The 26,042-nt window shown below is 38.2% G+C and overlaps 1 protein-coding gene across 1 annotated transcript; it reads left to right on the forward strand.

Annotated features, from left to right (window-relative positions):
* Positions 1–381: 381 nt before the first annotated feature.
* Positions 382–2,635, forward strand: LOC134353298 (POU domain, class 3, transcription factor 4-like). Its single transcript, XM_063061332.1, has one exon. The coding sequence runs from the start codon at positions 415–417 to the stop codon at positions 1,510–1,512; it is 1,098 nt and encodes a 365-aa protein (XP_062917402.1). The 5' UTR covers positions 382–414; the 3' UTR covers positions 1,513–2,635.
* The last annotated feature ends 23,407 nt before the right edge of the window (positions 2,636–26,042 follow it).

The raw sequence follows: 26,042 nt of genomic DNA on the forward strand, positions 1-26,042 counted from the left end.
AAAACTTGCTGGCATGCAAGGGGCAGCGTGTGTGTGTGTGTATTCTGCTCCAGCAAGAGTTAACCATCAGGCGTGGGTACGGGAGGTGGGAGCTGTCAGTTACCCTGTGGGGAGCCAATGGGCTCCGGCCTTTGATTGACTTCCTCGTTGGGTTCCCCCACGCTCGAGGTTTGGAGTTCAATGAAACAAAATGCAAAAATTCAGAGTGTGGCTCCACCTCTAGCCTCACGATTGGTCGGAAACGCCGTGACGCCAATGCCTTAAGGCACCCGGGAACCCCAGCGTGGCTTGCAATTGGTCCTAAGAGGTGCCAGTCATTGACCTCCCTGCTGACCTGCTTTACCTAAGCTTTGTTGTCAAAGAGCGAAGCTGTTCCCGTAGGCAGGTTATTATTACTGAGGGATTCGTGGAGCCATGGCCACGGCAGCCTCCAACCTCTACATGCCGAGCAGTAGTATCCTCACATCCAACTCCATCGTCCCCACCGACTCATCGAGCATGCAGCAGGCGGGCACATTCCGGGGCCACCAGAAACTCATCCAAAGTGACTATCTGCAAGGACTGCCCAGCAACGGGCACCCCCTCTCTCACCAGTGGGTGACGGCTTTACCTGAAGGCAGCCCGTGGTCCGCGGCCATTTCTCCAAGTCCCCTGAGCCAGCAAGACGTGAAGCCTGGCAGGGAAGATCTTCACGCTGGCACCAGCCTGCACCACCGCTCTCCACACATTGCCCATCACTCACCGCATACCAACCACCCGAGCGCATGGGGCACGGCTGCGGCTCACAACTCGTCCATAACCTCGGTCGGGCAGCCTCTCAGTATCTACTCCCAACCCGCCTTCACAGTCAACGGCATGTTAGACCACGTTGGGCCGCCGCCGCCGTCTGGAACCGTTGGCCAGTCGATGCACCCGGGTCTGAGGGACAGCGCCGAGCACGGGGAACTGGCACACCACCACTGCCACGACCACTCAGACGAGGAAACCCCCACATCTGATGAGCTGGAACAATTCGCAAAGCAGTTCAAACAGAGGCGGATTAAACTGGGCTTCACCCAGGCAGATGTGGGACTGGCACTGGGAACCTTGTACGGAAACGTCTTCTCACAGACAACCATCTGCAGGTTCGAAGCCCTGCAGCTCAGTTTTAAGAACATGTGCAAACTCAAGCCCCTGTTGAACAAGTGGCTGGAGGAAGCAGACTCTACCACGGGCAGTCCCACCAGCATCGACAAGATAGCGGCTCAGGGCAGGAAACGAAAGAAGCGGACTTCCATAGAGGTGAGTGTGAAAGGTGCGCTAGAGACCCATTTCCTCAAATGTCCCAAACCTGCGGCCCAAGAAATTTCAAGTCTAGCCGACAGTTTGCAGTTAGAAAAAGAAGTTGTTCGGGTCTGGTTTTGTAACAGAAGACAGAAAGAAAAAAGAATGACCCCGCCTGGGGTACATCAACAGGACGAAGTATTTTCGCATAGTGTTGATTCAGAGACGCCGTCACATCACGATCTTTAACAAGGACCCATGACAGTGGTCACTGCCGGCACTCGCCTGATCCCGGACTGAGAAAGCGATGGGAAACTCCTTCCCCCCCACCCCCCTCTTCTTCCTAAATTATATATTTGACTATCCTATTGAGGGAGGAGGCAGGAGAAAAGTTATATATCAGAGAAAAAGAAGTCAGCAAGCAGGCAGTATTGGTAAAACGTGTTCAGTTAGCAGTCGCGTTGACATTTTCCGCATCTGTGGTGAAGAGAGCGAAATCAAGGACATGGTTTTACCGCAAGTGTGGTCAATTGTTTCGTTCAGACAAGGATTGCAGTCCGACTGTGTGCCTAACACCTAACAGCGCCTTGTTATCTCGACTATATCAGGTGAATTTGTTCTTACGGACGGTGTCACTCTTTTCTCCCTCCCCCGCAACGTTTGTTTTAATACCTGGTTACGAGCAGGAAGGTCTGATGCCAGAGCCTGCCCTATTACAGTACCCCATCCTGAAATGACCCACGGGAAACAAGGACAGTCAAGTTGACCAGGAATCTGCATTAAGATAAAAATAAGATAAAACCTGAATATTTCGAGGTTTATTTCTAAATTATCCATTCCAAATAAATAAGACTTGCCCGAAGTTTTGTTTAAAATAATTTTCTTTTTACTCTTTCTCTGTGGAGTCCCAGTTAAACAAAACACTAACATTGCCGTCTGGAAAAGAAAACTATGTAAACGGACAGGCATTTTTCATAATTATCATTGTCTTACATTACCGGCCACCGGATCTGCCAATGGGAGTTTTAAAGCAAGTTCTCTAAAAGTTGCCATTTTTAGAAAGGGGAAGGTGAGGGGAAAAACTCTTTTTAAATTTAAAAGAAAATGACGGATCAGTTACTGATCCGAAATATAAAATATTTTCTTTAAATGTTTCTTTTTTCAACAATTATATTTGGAGGCTGCGAACAGTAATTTATTTTCCTCAAATTTTGTATTATGTTTTTAAAAGACAGAATCACACGTTAAAAAGCAGTAAAATGTTTGTTGGTTAATAAATTATATATTTGATGTCAGATTTGATTGTAACCCGATCTAAGTTTGTGATTTGGTGACGACAATTTCATTTTGGTGTACAGAAAATCAAATCTGTTCAAATAAATTTGCTATTAAAATGATATTGTGTTTGGAGTTGTATCTAACTGTGAGCGGAGGATTCGTACGTTCAAGCGCTCTCTTAAATTTAACGTAATTTCAGAGCGGTTTGTTTTGTGCATTAGTTTACAAACCCAGAGAGATAAAAGTTAGGGAGAATAAAATAAAATCGGGGGGAACACAGTGACTAAACTAGATTTCATAATACGATTCGGTTCTATATTTATCTCTGTTAGATTGATTGAGGTCAGTCTGATCTGCATCCCGTTTAAATTGTAGTCATACTAAAAGCAGATAGATGAGGATTAGTAACGCAACTAGAAGGCTGCAATTTAAATGATTTCTCATTCGATTCTCATCCTTAGCATTGCACTTTATTGTCAATTGGAGACTACGCAGTGTGTTAAACACATGCCCTTAAATTTGTAGCTGATCTGGATATTTTAAGTATAATTTTGAGTTCTATTAAATTCGAATTTACCAACCCTGCCGTCAGGAGTCTATAAAAGCATTCAATGGGAAAAATGTTTTAGCGCGTTCCATATTTGAGAAGACGAATCTAATCTCTGGTAGATAAAACGTCTCTACCTAATGTCCGGCAATCCTCTTCCGAGGCCTTTGGTCTCTCTTCCAGGACTAAAATTCTTAAGTCTTTTATTTTGTCTCCAAACACTGGACAAGCAACGCCGCGGGTGGAACGGTGCGGAAAAAAAGCAATTCCCCTCCAAATCTACACTATTTATTTCATCATTAGGATACAGCTTTGGAAATGGACTAAAACGGCAAAGAAACGAAGAAATAACCAGTGAAAGAACAGGAGATTTCTAAGAGCAATGCGCATACTAACATTGTTTTGTTTTCAATACGCAATTCAGTTTTATTCTTCCACACGATCTACCATTTAACGTATGATCTGAAAACTTGGTTTCATTGAACTATTACTTGGGACATCATTTAAGGATAAGTTTTTAAAATTAATTCTATAATCCGCATTCAGAAGAAATGGATATGATGTAATCACTTGTATCATTGTTAAACTGAACCCATTTATAATGCAAAACCGACGCACTCGTCAGAAACATGCCTAAACTGTAACAAAAGATTTTATTAACGGGATGCACAGACAGAGAAAAAAATACCCAGTGAAAGGTTCTTGGGTACTCAAAGTAGGTTTCGAATGAGCCTAGTGGGTATACAGAGATTAGTTCTTTCCTTGAGCAGTGCATCTGTACAGAGAACAATAATCGCTACATATTCTCGTTTCAATTTAGAAACCTGGTTTCATGTAATCCAGTCGTATTTACATTTTTCTCAAAACACTTTCCCTACCAATGAGGAAAGTAAAAGGCTAACTGGGTTCTTCGGAGCCAGATTCACAGTTCAAAGTTAACATTCACATTCACTGATTATGCCGTCGAGTGTAACTACACAGGAAAACACGCTCCTCTCCTCCAAAGAAGCTTCAATGAAATATATCCTGGGTCGGAACGGATCAAATGTTTCAATGCAAGGGCAATGGAATTTTAATACTGGTACCGACCTGTAACATGTGGAGTTAGATTTGATACATCCATCTACCTCATGATGTATAAAGATGTTTGAGGATAGAGGATGACATATGTACATTACGCGTCGTTTGCAACGCTCTGATATATACAAACAATTGCCAGTCAGGGTTGTATAATCAGCAGTGATACAGCAATATTTAATTTATGCTGCGTTGGATTTAAGTAAGGTTTTGATTCATCTTCAGTTTTGTTTAGCTGAGTTGTATGGTTCTGTGAAAATTAGGGAAACAAAATCCAGGCTCAAACAGTGGATATAAATTACATTCGTTTAGATTGTTTATTTAAATATCTAAAGAAATGAACGCCCTACGATGGTAGAAGTATTTTCACGTGCATTTTGCTTGAGAAAAAGAATGTGTATTTCGCATGGCTTTGATTTGTGATCAGCCTGGTGTAGAGTTTGTCCAGCTGGCACTGAAGAATTGACAGGGATTTCCCGAATGATTAAAATCGTGGATGCTGTAATGTTATCGATTTTTTGCCTTCCACGACACACGCCCGCATAAGAAACATGGAGCTACTGACTTTAAAGTGTTTCCATTGGACAAAATAATTAGGCGATTTGTTTGCGAGCTGGGTGTGTAGCAGATTGCTGATTGAATGATTTGTAAATTTGACATGTCTAACTAGGGAGTAGAAAGACTGGAGCTGTTGTAAAGGACTCGCGCGAGAGTGTGTTGTGCTTTCATATTAAGATTGCCGGAGTTTGTTTTCATTAATTCAACAAATTCAACAAATTGATCTCCAAAATAGAGATTTTTACTTCGCATTGTAAACTTTCATGGATTTTTTTTCCTCTTCCCTGTCTTTCTTTTGAAGTGGACTTGTAAAAGATTACTTCACCAACCGTAGAAGTATTGAGTACGCCTGCAAGAAAATAAATCTCAGGGTTGTACTTGAAGAAATATTTGTACTTCGGTAATAAATTTACTATGAACTTTGAACTTTGAACTTTAACTGTTCGACGTTCAAACTGTTTATTCTTGTTGCTGCTTCGCTACCCTTGAGCTGAACATTGTATCACAGTCCGGGTGCGAGGGGCAAAGGGTTTGAAGGATCAGGGGGCCAGCGTTTGAAAGACACCTCCCACAGACTGAGATGACACAGTTCTTAATAGTCACCGTGAGATTTCAACTTGGATCCGCAGAGGATGTCTTCGGGAATTTGGGAGGATTTTTTGAATGGACAGTTAAATTCAATGCATGTATTGTAAAGCAAATAAGATGCGAGCAAGTACTAAGAGATTTAAAATGGGCTTCTCCTCTGGGTTTTTAAAGGCAAATTACAATAACTTTACTCCGGAAGAATGCAATTCGTTGCCAAGTTTTCTGGCACTCAGGTCGTTCGGCAAATCCAGTCTCTAACATTCCATTTCATTCAGCAGCGGGAGAGGGAAGTTCTCCCCTGTAAAGTGGATGATATCACCGCAGGTGCACTGAAAAAATAAATGCAATTTGAGTTCCCACTAGACTTTGGCTCCTAAATAAAACGGCCATTTGCCGGTATCGGATGATCAGCGAGAAGGTGAGGGGTTTATAGCATTGGCGTACTAACCGGAGTCTCCCCAGAAGCGAGCCCTCTTCTGGAAAGCCTGCACAGGACGATAGAAGTTACTACTCCAATTATTTAGATCATAACAGAGGATAAAATTCCTTTGATCCATTCTGTCATTGACGTAGGCACAAAAACACAAAATGGTGATCTTTTACCGCGTTAATTTAACGGCGTAAAATATCGGCACGTGGAATTTTATCAATCCAAAAGGTGAAAGATGTGGAAATGGCTGATGTTACCGCTTTTATTAATGAGCGTGAATACATGAATCTCTAGAGATAGGTTGGACCTTCAGCAAGGACACTATTTTAAAAGTTTAATACAAGAGTATTTCATCGTATGAATTGTGTTGTTATTTTAACCAATTTTATTTAGCGTTTTAAACTGAAACTATTTGCAATAATGGCCAATGGGTGCTGTTTGTGATATAACTCATGCAGTACAGCAACTTATTTAAACTTCACTGTGAAGCTGCAAAGATATGTAATTTTGTAGGCATGAGATAACTGACTAAGGATGAACTATCCGTAGGACACGGAATCACAAAGTACTGGAGGATCGCAGCAGGTCAGACACTGTTCTCATCTCCAGACAGGCATACTTCACTCCAGTTCCTCAATTCCTCGAAGACATTTGCTTTTCTGTCTTTTTTTCACTCTGCAGGGAAAGCTAGACACTCGCAGAATGGCGACTGACCTGAAACAGTAACTTCATGACGTCCTACTACACCGATGCTGTTTCAGCGATTATTTTCTGTTTTCATTTCAGATTTCCACCATCCTCAAAATGTCGCCCGTGTCTTCAGTTTTCTCTAAGATTATGTTCCGAACATAGTGGAGTCTGGTTAAGAACAGGCAGGTGACAAGAAATAGCCCACAACACCCATGCCAAGTAGTAGGAGACCAAAATACAATTCAAGGTGTGAAACCTGCTGTTTTGCCCTCTCTGCTGTTGGCACCTGGTACTGTACAAATCCGCCCTGTCAAATCCACCCATTTGGGGGAAAAATCCTCATTTAAAGATAGGTTGATTAAATGCCTCTCGATGTAAAAAAAAACAGATGTTAAAAACATCACCATTTAATTTTGTTACATATTCGTTCGCTATAATCATCAGTGGCACTGAAAGAATTAACGAGATTATTTCACCAGACTGTGCTAACTTCTGTTTCATCTAGCAATTACATATTCAGAATTTTGCAAATTTTGGAATCAGCGCCTTTCACACCAGTTGCTATAGGATAATATTTTCCATTAGCTGCTTTTTGATTTGATTTCAGTTCACAAAATATTTGTGTCAGACCCCATAAGACTGCATCCTTTTTGCACATATTGGGGTAACAAATAAAAGTTCCTGTGCTTGGATTTTTGTTTGTGCAGCTTGTTGAAATGTAATCCTTGACTATATCACCACAGAAGAAAATCATTAGCAATAACTTGGCAAAACGTTTTTTTCAAAAACCTTTGGATACCACGCATATTTTCTTAATATGTAAATGCCCAAATTCAATTTGCTCTTTTTTTTTCTATTTAGTGAGTAAAATTGAGTCACATTCTCCAAGGCTCATTGTTAATATTTTCCAATGAAAACTTAAATCTTTGTTTTGAAGACATTTCAGATCCTCATTTAAAATGACTTGCTCCTTTTCCACTCAATATATGGTGAGATATTTAACTGCCTTTGCAGTGATTTTCAGAGCCAGGAATTTGAGTTCATCAGCTGGCTCTTAAGCTTATTCTGACATTGGATAAGAAGAAGACAGATCTAATTTGCCTCAAAACCATTTTCTTACTCACTCCTCACACCCTTTGACATCTTTGTCATTCAAATGTCTTGTTAATCCCCACCTTAAATACATTTTGTCCTTCCACAGCTATGACAGAGAATTCCAAGAAATCATGATTAGGAGAGAGAAAAAAATTCTTCCTTGATTCCATCTTAAATTGATGACTCCATACTCTGAAACTGGGCTCCATAGTTAAGAGTATAACACCTCAAAATGGGCCCTTCAGCACAGCTTATCCAAGCCAACCAAATGCCCATCTAAACTAATCCTATTTGCCTGCATTTGGTCCATTGCAATGAGGCTTTCCGGTCTATGTGTCTTTTAAACATTGTTATTGTGTTTGCCACCACCACTTCCTCAGGCAGCTCATTCTATGTACATAACACCCTCTGTGTGGGAAAATTGCCCCTAGGTTCACTTTTAAATCATTCCCCTTTCACCTTAAACATATGTCTTCTAGTTCTCGATTTCCCAACTCTGAGTAGAGCTAATAGGACTTGATGTTTCAATCCCTATGGTAAGTCAATGTTGGCAGTGGGTTTGGAGTGGTGACAAGGAGGGAGGGTAGGTACCTCATCGGGGTCATCAGGTGGGCACCCTCCTTCTTTGACATTTCGTTGATAAGCCCACGACGTCTCCAGAAGGCTCAACGGTGCTACCTGGCGTCCCAGATACACCCCACTCCTGTCTTCATCTTGCAACCCAGTTGTTGTCTTTCTTCTTCTGCTGTATTTGACAAGGACTTGATTGCTTGTTGGAGTGAATAACCACTCACCCCCATCTTCTTCAACAGACTGGTCATAGATGTAGCCACGAATCCCCTGCATCCCACTTCTACAGAGAAAATCTCGACCCTCCAGCCATTCTGGGCAGCTTCAGTTGCCAGTTCAGGGTACTTGGTCTTTTTCCTCTCATAAGCTTCTTCATATATTCTGCATTCTAAATATACTCTGCATTCATCCTGTCATGATATCTCATGTGCCACTCATGATTTTGTACGTCCCTGTAATGACATCCTTTGATCTCCTATCCTCCAAGAAGTAATGTCCTAGCTTGCACAAACTCTCCATATAAATCAGGTCTTTAAGTGCTGGCAACATTCTCGTAAATGTTCTTTCCATTCTTTCCAACTTAACAAAGTGACCAAAAACTATGCATAATGCTTCAGGTGGAGTCTCATTTGTTCTAGATATGTGCTCACCAAGGAAGATATTCTCTCAGCATCCACCTTACATGATTCTATAAGATTACCCTTCATCTTCTGTATTTAAATTAGTACAGGACTAACTTCTCAACTTTTCTTTGGACATAAATGCTGTCATCACAGGAATCAGTCTATTAGAGATTTTCTGCAGTAACTTCAAAGCAATTGCATTCTTCCTTAAGTACAGAGATCAAAATTGCACTACTGTCAGCTTTTGCAGGGATCCATTCCAGAATGAATCATGAAAACTGTGCATAGCATTTCTTCCCTGCTGACTCAAGAAGATTATTTTGCAAGAGTCATTCACAAAGCTGAATGACATTCTTATTTGTCGTTAGATTTGTGTTGGATTTCTTCACCTGGTGTGCACAAAGGTAGAGGCACTGACCTTGGGCTGTTGGGCACTGACCTTTGCTAGCTGCAGATACCTGGTGTTTTTCAGCACTTTACTCAAAAACTTCTTCTGGAAACAACATTCCTTTCCTCACTAATAGAAGTTCAAGCCATGTCAATAGTTACAAAGCCTATGGGCATCAGGAGGTGTTAGAGAAATACTGTACTAGTGGATGTTGACTATGAATTTGGGAAACTATGGAAGTTAAAGATTGGCTATATTGCACCAACTCCTTCTAATGATTCATCAAAATGGCTCCATTGCATTAAACACCAACATTCCATGAATTTTACTGATTATGGTAACCCTTTGTTTATTCCTGTTTCAAGAATCCTGAGCTCTTTATGCTATAAAACCCATCTCATTCTGTTTAAATAATCACTTAATTGTTCAGGCCAAATGGACAACCTCATAGTTTCCATCAGTGTACTTTATTTGCCAAACTGTTGCCCAGTCATATAACCTATCAATATCCCTTTGGAAGCACTTTGTGTCCACCACAAGTCTTACAAACCCCCTATCTTCACATCATCAGTAAATTTGACAACAGTACTTTCAGTCCCTTTATCCATGTCATACAGATTGTAAATGTTTAAGGCCAGCACTGATCCTAGTTCCGACCTAGTCATTACTGATTTCCAATCCAAATTTGACCCATTTATCCCAACTCTCTGTTTTCTATTACTTGGTCATTCCCTTGTTTACGTCAATAGATTTCCTCCAACCCCATATGCCCTTGTCTTGTTTACTTATGCAATACAATAATAAATTCCTTCTGAAAATCCAAAATAAACTATATCTACCTGTTCCCCTTTATCCATAGCATTTGGTGCATCCTCAGCAAACTCTAGCACGTTCATCAAACATCAGTTCCCCTTTGTAAAACCACATTGACATTGCTTGATTGTTCAATAAAATTCCAAATGTTCTATTATCTCCTGAAAATGGATTCCAATATTTTCCCAATGACAGATATTAAGATAAATAAACTAAAGTTTTCTCTTTTCTGTCTCCCTCCTTCTTAATATATATTTGCAGTTTTTCCTGTGATGTCTCCAGAATTCAGGGAATTTTGAGAGAGTGTAACCAAGTCCTTTAAGGCCTAAAGGAGGCAGGGCTTCAGGTACAAAAGATTTGTGGCTTTTAGCCCCAGTAGTTTGTCCAGTATATTTGTTTTCAAGTGTTAGAAATAGCTTTATGTTCATCGTTTCCTATAGGCCCTTAATTATCTATTATTATTTGAATATTTTTAGTGTCTTCTATCATGTAGACCAATCAAAAGTAAACATTAGAACCATTTTGCTATTTTCCATCACTAAGTCCCCAGTTTCATCCTCTTGGGAGCCAACATTTACTTTAGTTAGTCTTTTCCTTTTTATATACTTATAGAAGCTCTTATTGCATACTTTTATTATTGGTTTCAATATTATTTGCATTCACTATCATTTAATCCTTAGTCACTTTTTGCTGATTTCTAAAGATTTCCCAATTCTCTGTCCTACTGTTAGTCTATGCAAAACTGTATTTAAAGTATGTTCAACAGTTATGTAAAATCACTAACGACATATAATTTTATGTCCACATGACTCTGTGTTATTCTTTTACTAAAATTTGTGAAGTAGAAGTAGAACATAGTCATGAGATTTCTGCTAAAGCAACTTATACTCCACAAGCTAAATATATGATTTAAGAACAAGTTATTCCAACACATCTGCGTGTGACTAACTTGAAAGATCTAAAGTAAAGACTAAATTTTGATGTTGTTTAAGAAAAAATGTTATTTCAGTTAAACCTCATTAATTACATACAATAATCCATTTCAAATATATTTCTTATAACTTTACAATGTAAAATTCTCTTCTAAGGTGGTGTCTAATGTTGGAATATATTATATTAAATTATATATGTTTACATACTATATTATATACGTAATAATATATTTGTATGTAGGTTATACATCGGAAAAATACATTTATCAAGAAAACTTTAAAAATAAGTAAAGAATGGAATATTATGAAACTGCGGAACTTTCAAATTTGTAAATAGACTAAGATCAGAAATCTTTGTGTTAAATGTTGACTGATCACATGTAGCAATTGTTATTGCAGATATATAAAGGTAATAAAATGTGGATACTGAAAGACCAATATCAATTTAGAAACAAAGGTGAAGTGATGGTAATCTAGAAGATGGTGCAGCTTTAATGTGGTAACCTAGAATGAATTGAAATTGGACATATTTTACAAATATTGCAGCAACCCTTTATATGCCAACTTCATCTGATTATAGCAGTTTATTCCACAATTGTTGCTTTTCAGGTGCATATTAAATATTTATGAAATGTTTATTTGTTCAATATATTAGTTTTCCATAATCTGATGAAGTAGCTTTTCTTCCTTTCTAAAAACTAATCAGTTAAATTGCAAATAAAGCTATACGAATAAAATTAAAAATCTATCTGCTTCACTGTTAGCCTTGAAAGAAAGGAAATCTGCTCTCCTTACTTGACCTGTGTTATATGTGACTCCAGACCAAATGTATGATTGACTCTTAATTGTTCTCTGATTGCGTCTTAATCGCACTCTTAATGGTCCATCCATTCAGTTGTGTTTAAATTTTGGCACGTGCTAGCCTTGCTGTTGACATCGATATTCCATAAAATAGTTACTGAAGATACAGTTATTAAGAAAAGGTAAACGTTTTTACAGAATTGTCTGTAAAGATTTCTATGTCATTAACAATATCTGATTGCACTGTATGGAATGTAGAGAAAAGAGCAGTACATTTTATGTATCCTTTTGTTCGCATAATTGCCAAATGTGTATATTGACAGAAAGATGATAACTAACATGACTGAGACTGAATTCTGTTCTTGCCTTTGATTCTTGATGATACAAACAAGTCTCAATATCAGCACATTTTAATGTGATAGCAACACTTTGCTTTCTCATGCTATTCCAATCCATCCCTATACTCTGAAACTGTATAACATAAAATATCATTATGCTTCCATTACAAATTTATGTTGAGGAAACTTAAGCATTTTGTCAATGGCTTTACTTTAAATCACTGTGTTAATCTATCAAGTTTGCTTACTTTGTTTTTTTTATCACTACTTATTTAATTTACTTATTTATTTTATTTAATTCTCAGTTTTCTTTTTCTCTCAATTATCATGTATTGCATTGTACTGCTGCTGTAAAGTTTACAAACTTCACGACATATGCCGGTGATACTAAACGTGATCCTGATTTATGTAATGTTTGTTGTCCCAAAATTCCACTGTTTTATTTTTCAAATATAGTAAAAATTATTGTGAAGTGAAACAACATTAAAATATAAGGGGAGAAAGATGATCAAGTACAATTTAGAGAACAAACAGCAAACAGAGTGAGGGAAAATGACAGGCGTAAATAACCCTACAAATCATAATTAGGTTTGGCATCCTGATTAGTAGGTATACGTACATGAAGGGAATTTCACAGAGATAATACATATGAAAATACATTATTATTTAACTATATCTAACCAGCAGACTTTTTTTAATAGTCGTATCTTCATCTCAGTGAAACTCTCCAAATTTGCTTTCCATTCACTATTTTGATTCTTCCTTTCTGGATGATAAAAATTGATCCTGGATTTCTCCATGCAGATTTCAGCCAGATTTTGTGAGGGTTTTTTTGAATCAGCTGGTTTAACTTTTGCCATAATGTAAACCATATACAGTATTTATTAAACAAAAGAATAAACAGGAAATTATACTGCATGACTTACGGCACAATGATTAACTCACTTGAACAAAAGAATGTGATGCTTACCAGCTTTCACTATTGCTCATTACTTCCAAACAGTACATAGATTTCCTTTTAAAAATCATTTGTTTTAGACCACCATTCTTCGCAACAAGGCGGTTTCATTAGAAAAATACTTTTGAAAGTCTTTTAAAAAAATGGACTTGGCAACATATTCAAAAATAGTCAAATTGATCAAAAGAATTTTGTTAGGTGCAGGTATCAAGGGACGTAGGGGTAAGGCGAGTAAATTGGGTTGCAATGCAAATCCTGTGCCTTTGTTCCTAATCACTTTCATATTCACAAAAATGTAACATACGCCAGCCAGTACTGCAGCTCATTCCAGAAACCACATATGATAGTGCAATCATTTTGAAACATTATTTAAATGAGGTCTGTATAAGCACTTTTGCCGACAAACACGTTATTTAACCATTTGATTGAGGCCTTTTTCAATATTAGCAGAGCTATTGTTTTTCTTTTACGCAAGAGTAAAAGGATATTATGAGTTTGTTCCCGTGCAGGTTTAATATTATAACAGGGAAGCTAAAAGCTTAAACAATAATTTCCTCGATTCATTATGGAATAGTTTCTTTATGGAACAATTGGAACATTTTAGCTTCCTTAGCAAGTAGAAACTAACTGTAGTAGAGATTTCAAACTGTTTATTCAAGGTAAGGCAACATAAACCCCAGCTAACTGAAATAATAGGCAGCACAATGTCAAAGCCAGTAGAGCCATCGACTCACAGTGCCAAAGATCCAAGTTCAATCCTAACCTTGGGTGCTATCTGCATAGGTATTTCACGTTCGACCTGTGACTGAATGGGTTTACTCTAGGTGCATTGGTTGTCTCTTGCAGCCCAAACATCGGCATGCTGATACATTCATTGGCCTCAGTAAATTGTCCCTAGTGTGTAGGGGAGTGGTAGAATCTGGGAAGAGTTGGTAGGAATGTGGGGAGAATAAAAAACTGAATTAGTGTAGGATTAGTGAATGGTAGATGATTGATGGCTGCCACAAACTGGGTGGCCCAAAGGCCCTGATTTGGTGCGGTATGATTCTGAATAAGTAAAATCAGAAGATTGTTTATTTGGATCAAATTTGTTTTTCCAAAGGACCCATTATTTGAATAGACTAGGATCCACTTAAAGAGGAACCAAATGTCCACAGATCCAAAGCAAAACGTTACCAACTTCCAGTATCTGCAATACAAACAGAAGCTGCTGAAAATACTCAGCAGGACAGGGAGTATGCATAGAGAAGAATCAAGTTAATGTTCTCTATCAATGAACTTTAATCAGAACTGGGAAAATTTGGAAATAAACATGGGGGGGGCTGGTGGCTGTGAGAAGTGGAGAGAATAAAAAGATATTTTTGTAATGGAGTAGGAACCAAGAGATATTTATTATCCCTCCTACTGTTCTTTAACTTCAAACTTTAATTCCTAACTGTTCTTAGTTTTTCTCTCCACAATGCTGCCTAATTTGCTGAATATTTTCTGGTTTTTTTAGATTAGACTGTCCAGTAATATCTATCAAGCAAAATGCGTGTTTTTTTAATGGTACTCAGAGCTTCTCAGGATTAGTTGTAAATTGACACGTTTTGGCAGCACATCTGCAGAATGCTATCAAATTCCATGCAAGACCCTCTGAATTATTTTACAGTCAGAACTTTAAAATGATCACTGTATTGAAAAGTGGGAAATCGTTCTTTACAATTAGAATCTTAAATATAGGATATTTAGATAACACATGTAAGATTCCACACGTTACTGCAAGCACAATTGACAAAACTGTCAGTTTTACATTTGAAGTATATAGAACTATTCAGATCTTCAAAAGACTGCAACTGAAGTGTTTGTAGTCAACATATGGAAACCAAAGAATTTATCAGTTTCATCAGACAATGAGGAGACTTCTTGGTAGAAGGTGACTGATTACTTCAATTATGATAAAGATTTTGAAAGATTAGATCCCTGATATCTTTGAAATCAGTTATTAACTAGGCTAATTATGTGAAGGACTCAATAAACAAAATAATTATCAACTTATTAATTTGCCATGTATAAAAGTGTAATCAATCTATATAAATGAATACCAATAAATAATATATACATTTCAGATATTGCCCATTTACAGAATTTATTAATGGCTGGCAATATCACCATCCCTAATTAGCCTTCCTTGATTACATGAAGAAAAATATTATGTTGAAGTTGAAAGTCCTGGCATTAAATGAATTTTATTATTCTAATTTTATCTTACGGTAAATGTGCAACAAATAAGCAATCATATTAAAGTACATTTTAAAATGATAAGCAAAATGATTAAAATAGGGACTGATATTGCATAAGGTGATATATAAAAATACAACTCCTAAAGACCACTTTGATGATTTTTCCTATTTGCTTTAGTTCAGTTGAAGAAATTGAAAAGCAGTGGTAACAAGCAAATGATGATATGGTGCCCATTTTGTTTTTCTTTGCAATAGGTTTGTTTCACTTTAATATTATTCAATTCTCTCAATCTTCAAAGAGCATTTGGCTAACTTTGCTTGTGATTTGGAACAACTTCCATAACATGATGATATTTTTGGAGAGAATTATGAATCTTTCAAGGCACAAGAAACATTTTAAGTAGTGCTCTGAGCCACATTCCTTCTGCTTCTGTATGTTGAAGTTTGAATGAACCAAATTCAAAAACTTTAATATGATCTTTTAACAATTACTTGACCACAAGTATTTTTCTTAGCCACTAAATAAATTGTTGGAATTTAAGCAAGTTTATAAAAAAATTGGATCATTAAACCTAGTTGTATAGTAAAATGATAATAAATTACTCCCCAGCCATTAACAAATAATTTACATGATATTGCGTGCTAATTTGCAATGACCAAAATAAATTGTACTGGATGCAATATAATATATTTGACAGGGTAAGTTAAATAATGAAGAAATGGTTCACACATGCTATGCTTACAAGTGCAATTCATCTAGAGTGGAGTTCAATGCAACAAAATCAAACAGTCTGATTTCAATGCAGATCTGAGAAATTGAGGTTTGAGTTTGATAAATAATTAATTAAAGTCAACTATATTGACCTATAAGCATAAGAATGAGAAAAGCTTTGGATAAATATTATTAATATTAGTTAAATTTCAAAATGTTAAAGATTCACAGATATAATAATAACACTAAAAGGCTAAAACTGTTCAGATTGTAAAGGAAAAGATCATATGGAATGGACAAAACTAGGGAACCATATTAGTGCCCACAGTAATGAGAAAATTGCCATAATTCTTGACCTTATAGTTGGAAGTGGAGTATATGCCATATAAATCCTTAATCATTTTAATGTAACCTTCTGCGCTATTTTATGAATCAATGCATTGATGGTTTAAAAAACACACACATAATATACTCTCACTTAGCACACATAGTTTCTTCTCAAAAATCTGTCCTGAAAATGAATAGTTGTAGATTTTTCTATGTTTCTTCAACACGATAGCAGGAATAGAAAATGAGTTAAAAGAAATCTGATTTTAATTGAAGCTTATATCCATAACAAACAATCCAATATGTCCAACGTCCACTGGCTATGGCCTTCTGCAGATAGCTTAGTGACAATGAGTCAACAAAAATGAATTACATGTGTCTGAAGTTCTGCCTGAAAGGGTAGTCAAGGCAGAAACTCTCGCCACATTTAAAAGGAGGAGGCAATAGAGAACTGAGCACCATTGATTTGATTGCACTGCCTCAGCAATATGAGCATGTAGGGAGAATGGATTTCTACTGTGATGTAATTGTTGATGAGTCAATGCTTTCATGTATGCCAGTAATAATTATACTATTTATATAGTTTAGTATTGACACATATTATAGCAAATGTCTGAAATTTGGGTTGTTATATATAGCTTTTCAGTTGATCAAAAGCTTATAAGATCCATATTTAATACCTATTAATGGATAAGTATATACATATACAAGTAGGGTCTGCACTTCTTCACTTTTAGAGAACCTTCAGTTACATCACTATGGATGGTTATTGTTTGCAAAGAAGGCACTTAGGGAACATTCAAATGGATACGAATTAAGGGAAGATTATGGGACAGTCTCTGCTTTACAACACTCTTTCAAACAGAACGGTACAGGTACATCACAGCATTTGCAAGATCTGCTACACAGTGACCATTAAAGTATCTTGAGGTCTTCTCTCTTTGAAACCTGCATGTGTTGACCTCACAGCCACTTTCCAATTTGTGAATTTTAACAGCTCTGTAAGGATCAGGACACCTAAAACAGTGAGATGATGCATAATTTCATAAATGCCATATAATGCAGTTGTATCCATTCTCCCTACATGTCCATGTTGACTGAAGCCCTGCTATCAAACCAATAGCACTACCTGCATTAGGTAGATTTAGTCAGCTGACTGATTGCTAACTGGCCATCATCTATCCATCAGGGAGAGATTTGAGGCAATCTCAGTCAGGTAGGATTACAGTGATAGACGTGAAAGTTTACTTATTTAGAGATACAGTGTGGAATCGGCCCTTCAAGTCACACTGCCATGCAACTCCCAGCAACCCCTGATTTAACCCTACCCTAACCACGGGACAATTTACAATGACCAATTAACCTACTAACCAGTATGCCTTTGGATTGTGGGAAGAAACACCCAAAGAGAACCTGTGCATTCCACGGGGAGGACATACAGGATGAGCACCAATGGCCTGGGCTGTAATAGCATCATGCTAAGTTCTTGTACATAAAGGGATTGCTCTTAAATCTCTCCTCCCAAGACTATAATGACACCACATTCAATCTGATTTCATTTGACAACCATAAAAGATCAGTTGATGTTAACTACTGTTTGATTTCTAACATCTGCAGTCTTTCTTGTGTCTTTGTTTTTATTGTAGTGTTATATTTGGCATAAAAACAACATGTCAAATTTCACAGACTTTGACAGGAAATTCCAGTGCAGAAGCAAAAGATATTAATGCTTCAAACATTGCATTATCCTATCCTTCTAATGGTTTCTCCAAACTTCCATTCTCCCTCATCTGCTTTCCTTTGAAGTCATCTGGATAAGTCACCTCAAATATTCCATAAAGTAGCATGTTTCACATTCCAACAACACTCAAATTGATTTCCTCTGCAATAAAAACAGTAAATGCTGGAAATATTCAGCAGGTCAAGCAGCATCTCTAGAGGGAGAAGTGGAGTTAACATTTCTGGTTAAGGACTCTTCATCGGAACAAGAAAGAAGTGTGTAAGCAACCATATTTTAAAATTTCCTCAGTTTCTTGTTGGACTTGTCAGTGACTTAGATTAGCCTTTCCACATGTATGAGTATGTACTCCACATGCACCTTATGAAATAATGTTATACTTCAGAACCTGGATTCTATCAATCTTTACCTTTCTCCTCTCTGGAGAAAAGTGCCTTTAACTGTGGAGTTTTTCCTGATGCACATAATCTCTCAATCTGTCTGAGGTCATACTCATGAACTGCAGCTTTCTTTTAAACTTGATTTCAAGTCTCCAAATAAGCTTCCTACATTTAAACTTACGCTCAGCTTCACCTCTTATGTATTATTGGAAGAGCATAAAGCAGGTATTTGTTTAGCCCCAAATCAATAACCCTTTTAGTTCTAAAATCCCTCCAGCACTTCTGAGTGTCTGCTTTATATCCAGTCCACTCCCAATTAACCAATTAGCACCTTGTTAACTCTGGGCTACAACAAGCTATTAGGTATTTACATTCCGCGATAACCATCAGACCGCCAAGCCCTATGCTTCCAATTTCCATGCATAAGGCCTGCACTTTATTTTACGGGGCTGAAGTTCCCTGAAACTTCAACATAGAAGGCCCAAGTAGTTAGTTCATATAAAATAGAGATAACATTCAATTTCCATTGTACTTGTTATTTTCCATTACCTCAATTTTACAACATGAAGTTGTAAAGTCATTGCAGCAACTTTTTAAAAGTTTACCAATATTATTTACATAAAAGCAAATGATAGAGAACCATATTACTCTGGTTCTCTGTGGATTATGCCATATACATAACATTCTGTCATTTAGTAGGTGACCAATGAATGAGAAGCATTCAATGCATCTCAAATATATGTTAACGTGTGCATATTCAATCATTTTCAGAAATTTCTCGGCTAGGAAAATTCAACTTCAAGTCAATGGATAAAACAGATAAATTAGTCATTATGCAGCAATTCAACACACTGTAATTGTGTTAAATAATAATGGAAAATGCCAGATTGTAATGAGGGCAAATTAATACCATATTTGAAAAGACAAAACAATTTTGGCCGGTTTCTTGTAACATTCTTGAATGTACCTTTCCATCTTGGGTTTGGGTTAAATGCAGCTCAAAACATCTCGGCCCAAAACATCGACTGTACCTCTTCCTAGAGATGCTGCCTGGCCTGCTGTGTTCACCAGCAACTTAGATGTGTGTTACTTGAATTTCCAGCATCTGCAGAATTCCTCGTGTTTGCGCTCAAAACAGATGTTGTCTCTCAAACACATCAAGTTCAGGTCTTAGTCAAGTGGGATAGAATCCATTTTGTTTAAGACTCATTGCTGCTGGAAGCTTCTTGTGCACAAACGCTACTGCATTTTTAACATTAGGGAAAGGAGGGTGAGTGGCTCCACTGGTATAAAATGAAATTAAATCCTTAAAAGGATGTGACATAGGATCAGAAGATGTAGAATCCTTGTGAATAGAGCTCAGAAACTGCAAAGGTGAAAAGACACCGATGGGAGTTACATACAGGCCTCCCGATAGTAGCCAGGATGTAGGCTACAAATTACAATGGGAGATAGAAAAGGCATGTTAGGCCAATATTGCGATAATCATGGGGAAGAACAGTATGCAGGTAGATCAGGACACTTGGTTGGTGCTGGATACCAGGAGAGAGAATTTGTAGAATGCCTATGAGATGGTGTTTAGAGCTTCTGGTTGAACCCACTTGGGAAAAGGCAATTATGAATTGGGAGTGATGTAATGACCCAGATTTGATTAGGAAGCTTCAGATAAAGGAACCCTTAGGAAGGACTGATAATAATGTGATAGTATTCACCCTACAGTTTGAAAAGGAGAAGCCAAAATCAGATTTATCGATATTACAGAGGAATAAAGGGAATTACAGAAGCTTGAGAGAAGAGCTGGCCAAAAATGATTGTCACGGGACACTAGCAGGGATGATGGCAGAACAACAATGAATGATGATTTTGGGAGAAATTCAGAAGACACAGGAAAGATATATCCAAAAAATGAAGAATATTCAAAGATGGATGATAAGGGAAGTCAAAGACAGTTTAAAAGCAAAAGAGAGGGCACATAATATAGCAAAAATTAGTGGAAAGGTAAAGGATTGGGAAGCTTTTAAAAATCAATAGAAGGCAATGAAAAAGCTATAAAAAGAAAAGGTGAAATATGAAGGTAGGCTAGTCAACAATATTAAAGAGAATACCAAAACTTTTGTCAGATATATGTGGAGTGAAAGAGAGATAAAAGTGGATATTGGACTGCTGGAAAATCTTGCTAGCGAGGTAGTGATGGATGACATGGTGAAAGAACTTAATAAGTATTTTGCATCAGTAATCATCATGGAAGACACTAGCAGAATGCTAGAAATGTGAGAGTGTTGGGCCAGAAGGGAAAGCCATTGCTATTTCTAAGGAGAAAGTACTTGGGAAGATAAAAAGTCTAAAGGTAGGTGAGTCACCTGGACCAGGTGGACTCCACCCCAGGGATCTGAAAGAGGTAGCTGAAAGGATTGTGGGGGCATTAGTAATGATCTTTCAAAAATCACTAGGTCCTGGCATGGTTCCTGAGGACTGAAAAACTGCAAATGTCATTCCAATCTTTAAGAAGGGAAGGAGACAGAAGAAAGGAAATTATAGGCCAGTTAGCCTGACTTCAGTGGTTGGAAATACAATGTAGTCTATTATTAAGGATGAAGTTTCGAGATACTTAGAAGCACATGGTAGTACATGGTAGATACTTAGTAGGCCAAAGTCATCATGGTTTTCAAAATAGGAAATTTTGCCTGATAATTCTGTCGGAATTCTTTGAGTAAATAACAGGCAGGATACACAAAGGAGAGTCAGTGAATGTTGTTTACTTGGATTTGAATTGAATTTACTTTATTCCTTACATCCTTCACATGAGTGAGGAGTAAAAATCTTTACGTTATGTCTCCATCCGAATGTGCAATTTATGGTCATTTGTAATAAATAGTATGTACAACTATAGTATAGCATAGGAATACAATTTATCAGTGTAAATTAATCAGTCTGATGGCCTGGTGGAAGAAGCTGTCCCGGAGCCTGTTGGTCCTGGCTTTAACGCTGTGGTACCATTTCCCAGATGGTAGCAGCTGGAACAGTTGTTGTTGGGGTGACTGAGGTCCCCAATGATCCTTCGGGTCCTTTTCATGCACCTGAAACTGTAAGTGTTCTGAATAGTGGGAAGTTCACATCCACAGATGCTCTGGGCTGTCCACACCACTCTCTGCAGAGACTTGTGATTGAGGGAAGTACAGTTCCCATACCAAGCAGTGATACAGCCATTCAGAATGCTCTCAATTGTGCCCTGTAGAAAGTCCTTAGGATTTGGAGACTCATGCTAAACTCTTAACACCTGCCTATGATCTTACAGGAAGTCCAGGATCCGCTACACAAGGCAAGGTGAAGGCCGAGGTCTCTGAGCTTCTTGTCAAGCCTGAAGGGAATTATGGTGTTGAATGCTGACTGTAGTCCAAGAGCAGCATTCTCACATAAGTATCCCTCCTCTCCAGGTGTGCAAGGACGGTATGTCGAGCTGTGGCTATTGCGTCATCAGTTGATTGGTTGTGTCGGTAAGCGAATTGTAGGGGATCAAGTGAGGGTGGTAGCAAGCTGCAGATGTAGTCCTTGACCAGCCTCTCAAAGCATTTCCTTATTATTGAGGTGAGTGTGACAGGACGCCAGTTATTCAGACATGTTACCTTGGTCTTTTTAGGTACAGGAACAATGGTGGATGTTTTGAAGCAGGAGGGCACTCTACACTGGGAGAGGGAGAGATTAAAACTGCCTGTAAACACATCTACCAGTTGTTCCACACACACTTTGAGAATGGTTATATGGGATGTCATCTGGTCCCGAAGCCTTGTGGCCGTCCACTCATTGGAAACACCTGCGTACTTCAGCCTCAAAGGTGACCAAGGTCCAGGTTGCATCAGTAGCTCTCCCCGGAGGCTCAGTGTTGGCAAAGTCAAACCGAGCAGAAGAAAGATTTAGCTCATCTGGGAGAGAGGCAGCACCACAGTATTTAGCCTTGAAGTCTATGTGCAGGCCTTGCCATAAGCTGCATGCGTTGTTGGTGGAGAGTTGTGTCTGGATCTTGTCCCTGTGTTGTCCTTTCACTGCCTTGATGACTTCACATAGATCATAGCTACATTTCTTGAGTTCCTGGTGGTTACCAGAGGCAAAAGCTCTGTCTCGTTTGGTGAGTGAGCACGGGGCTGTGGATCCATGGTTTCTGGCTTGGATAGACCCTGACCGATTTCTGGGGAACAACATCCTCACTGCACTTCCAGTTGAAGCTCGTGACCACTTCCGTGAACTCGGAGACATCCTCATCATGAAAGACATTCCAGTTGATGTCATCAAAGCAGTCCTGTAGCATAGAGTTTTAACTATGGTCACCTCTTGTTTCAGCTTCGGCCTGTACACAGGCAGAAGCAGGATAGAGGAAAGATCAGACTTCCCAAACAATGGATGGAGGAGTGTTTTGTAAGCATTGCGGAAGGGAGAGTAGCAGTAGGATTTTCAGAAAGCCTTTGACAAGGTACTGGACATGAGACTGCTTAACAAGGTAAAAGCCCATGGTTTTATGGAAAGGTACTAGCATGGATAGAAGATTGACTGTCAGACAGGGGGCAGAGAGTGGGTATAAGGGGGGCCTTTTTCTGGTTGGCTGCCAGTGGTTTAGCGGTCTGCTGTACCTCTTCCTTTCAAGTTGTATGTCAACGATTTGCATGAAGGAACTGTTGGACTTGTGCATGATGCAAAGATTGGTGGAAGGCCATGTAGTGTTGAGGAAGCGGGGTGTCTGCAGAAGGACTCAGACAGATAGAGGAATGAGCAAAGATATGGCAGAAAGAATATAATGTAGGGAAGTACATAATCATGAATTTATTTTGTAAATGGGGAGAACATTCAAAAATCAGAGTTGTAGAGGGACATGGAAGTCCTCATGCACGATTCCCTAAGTATTAACTAGCAGGTTGAATCGGTGGTAAGGAAGACAAATGCAATGTTAGCTCTCCTTTAGAGAGGACTAGAATACAAAACCAAGGATGTAATGCTGAGGCTTTATATGGTATTGGTCAGACCACAGCTGGAGTATTGGGAGCAGATCTCCCTTATCAAAGAAAGAATGTGCTGGCATTAGAAAGAACCCAGAGGAGGTTCTCGAGGACGATCCCAAGAATGAAAGGGTTAATATATGAGGAGCATTTGATGGTTCTGGGCCTGTACCCAATGGAGTTTAGAAGAATGAGGGCATCACATTGAAACCTACCAAATAGTGAAAAGTCTGGATAGAGTGGATGTGAAGAGGATGTTTCCTATAATGGGGGAGTCTAGGACCAGAGGACACAACCTCAGACTTGAGGGATGTCCATTTAGAACGGAAATGAGGAAAAATTTCTTTAGCCAGAAGGTGGTGAATCTGCGGAATTCTTTGCGACAGACGGCTGAGCAGGCCAATCATGTAAGGAGGAGGTTGATAGGTTCTTAATTAATCAGAACAACAAAGATTACAGGGAGAAGGTAGGTGAATGGGGTTGAGGGGGATAAGAAAAATCAGCTATGATGGAATGGCAAAGCAGACTCGATGTACAGAATGGCCTAATTCTGCTCCTAGGCCTTAAGGTCTCATTATTGCAGTGCCTGCACTTCTTTGGATTGAAGATAACTGTGATATCCCCAGGGTGTGAAGGGCGACCTCTCACTTGAGCTAATTGTCTAGGCTTATGCTTTCACCTTACAAGTGGTTAGAACCCAAGAATGTAACATTTCCTCCACATTTTGAACTAATTGGCACTAACAGAATATACAATTGTTCTCTGCCTGTGTACATTTTTGCAACTGTACTTCATGTTCTGTAAATAACGTATAATAACCTGCAATCTAGCACAATTCTTCTCGATAGATGCAGATTGACATGATTAAACTGTGTATTACCCATTATGTTTAATCAGCAGAAAATTACTAGGTAAAATTTATTTTTGATATTGCAAAACCAGCAGGCCAATTTGCAAATCATGGGGCTTCAATATAATTCTTGGATTAGATAAGGTAAAAATGTAGGCATCAGACAGATTCCTTTTAGCTCTGAATGAGATACCATTTAAATATTTGTACTTTACTCTGGACACCACCTACAAGTGTCATGGAAGACAGTTTTCATGTTTCTCACATAATTTGAAGTTGGTAGATTTATCTTGCATATAGCCTATCTTGTCTTCTATTTCATTACACACACCACTACCTCATAACCTGAGAAGGATGTTCTTGGACTTCACTAAACTTCCTCTTATCAAACACTTGGCTTCTTTCAAAATGTGTGGATTTGGAAAATTATACACATGCCTTTTCTAAAAATCTAATAAAGATCTTCATTTAATTTTTAAAATGCATTGAGCTGTCTCTGATTTAAAGCCGTACAAGAGCTAAAACACTTTTTCAGCCTACTGATAACTGCCTGACCTAGAGCAAATTCTGCAGAAGCACAACAAGGTAATGTGAGACATGGTTCAACAGCTTTCCAGTGTGAGAGAACAGTAGGACACAATTCACCTGATTCAATATCTTCTAGCAGATCTTAATGTTTGTTTTACTGTCTGAATGGATTTTTGTCATGAGCACAACTTAGGCAAAAATGGATTTCGCCAATTGTTAAAGATTCTTGGCTCTGGTATTTGTTTATAGTATCAATTGGTGTTCCTGGAAAGAAGAGTGAAAAGCTCAGATACATTGTGAAATATTTACTCTTCTGCTCATTTATGTTAGTAAGCAGCAACGAAAACTTACATGATATCTTCTTTTCACTTACCAACCGTATGCAATGTTGGCAGCTTAAAACCATATTACAATTTGAACATTAAATGATTGTTGCTGATTAGTACAGGTTGGATATAAATACTTAACTCTGTTTAGCTTAATTTTCTTAAGAATACCAAAATGTATTGTTGGTTTAATTGGGACATTAAATTTTGTTGTTAGTTGATAGATTTATTACTTCTGTGTTACTGTAATCTGAAAGCTCTAATGGGAAAACTTTTAGCATTGTCTGGTCTCAGCATAAAACAGAAATGAGTATATGAAAGAAAGTTCGATTTACAATGCTGTTTGCATGTCTGGGTACATTTTTCTATCATCACACCAGGAGTGCATTTTTGAATGCCTGCCACAGCTTCTCTATCAACAACCTTTTTGTAATCAGGCCTCAGTTTGAGTTTATTGCGTGCCATAGTTAATATAAATATGTCAACTCCTGGATGTGAACAATCACTGCATACACCATAGTTGCCATAAGGTACTCAGCTATATTTCATTCTACAGGAAATTTAACAGACCCTGACTCCTAAATTTTCCATATTCAATATAAATATTGTTTAGAAATAGTTCTTACATTGCAAATCTTGCTGTAGCAAATTTTAATTATAACAAGGTTCTGCCTTCCTAAAAATATAAAATTAAATCAAAGATGGCAAAGATCATTCAGTCCATCGACAGTCCTCCTTCTACATAACTTGACTATCTCAAGATTCAACAGTAGTAGGAAGCATAGAAAATTAATTACAAAATAATAAATATTTGGTATAAATAATATTTTCTTGTGCCCCCTTTGTATAATTTAAGTTCGCTTTCTTTAGCTGTACAGATTGAGTGACGTTGAGGTAAATTTCACTTAAGGCTGGTCAGTGATTAACAAAGATTTGCTACAAGATCACAAGACAAAGGAGCAGAAGTAGGCCATTCGGCCCATCGAGTCTGCTCCGCAGTTCCCCCATGAGCTAAACTATTCACC

Source organism: Mobula hypostoma, chromosome 10 (assembly GCF_963921235.1).
Source record: "Mobula hypostoma chromosome 10, sMobHyp1.1, whole genome shotgun sequence".
NCBI lineage: Eukaryota > Metazoa > Chordata > Chondrichthyes > Myliobatiformes > Myliobatidae > Mobula > Mobula hypostoma.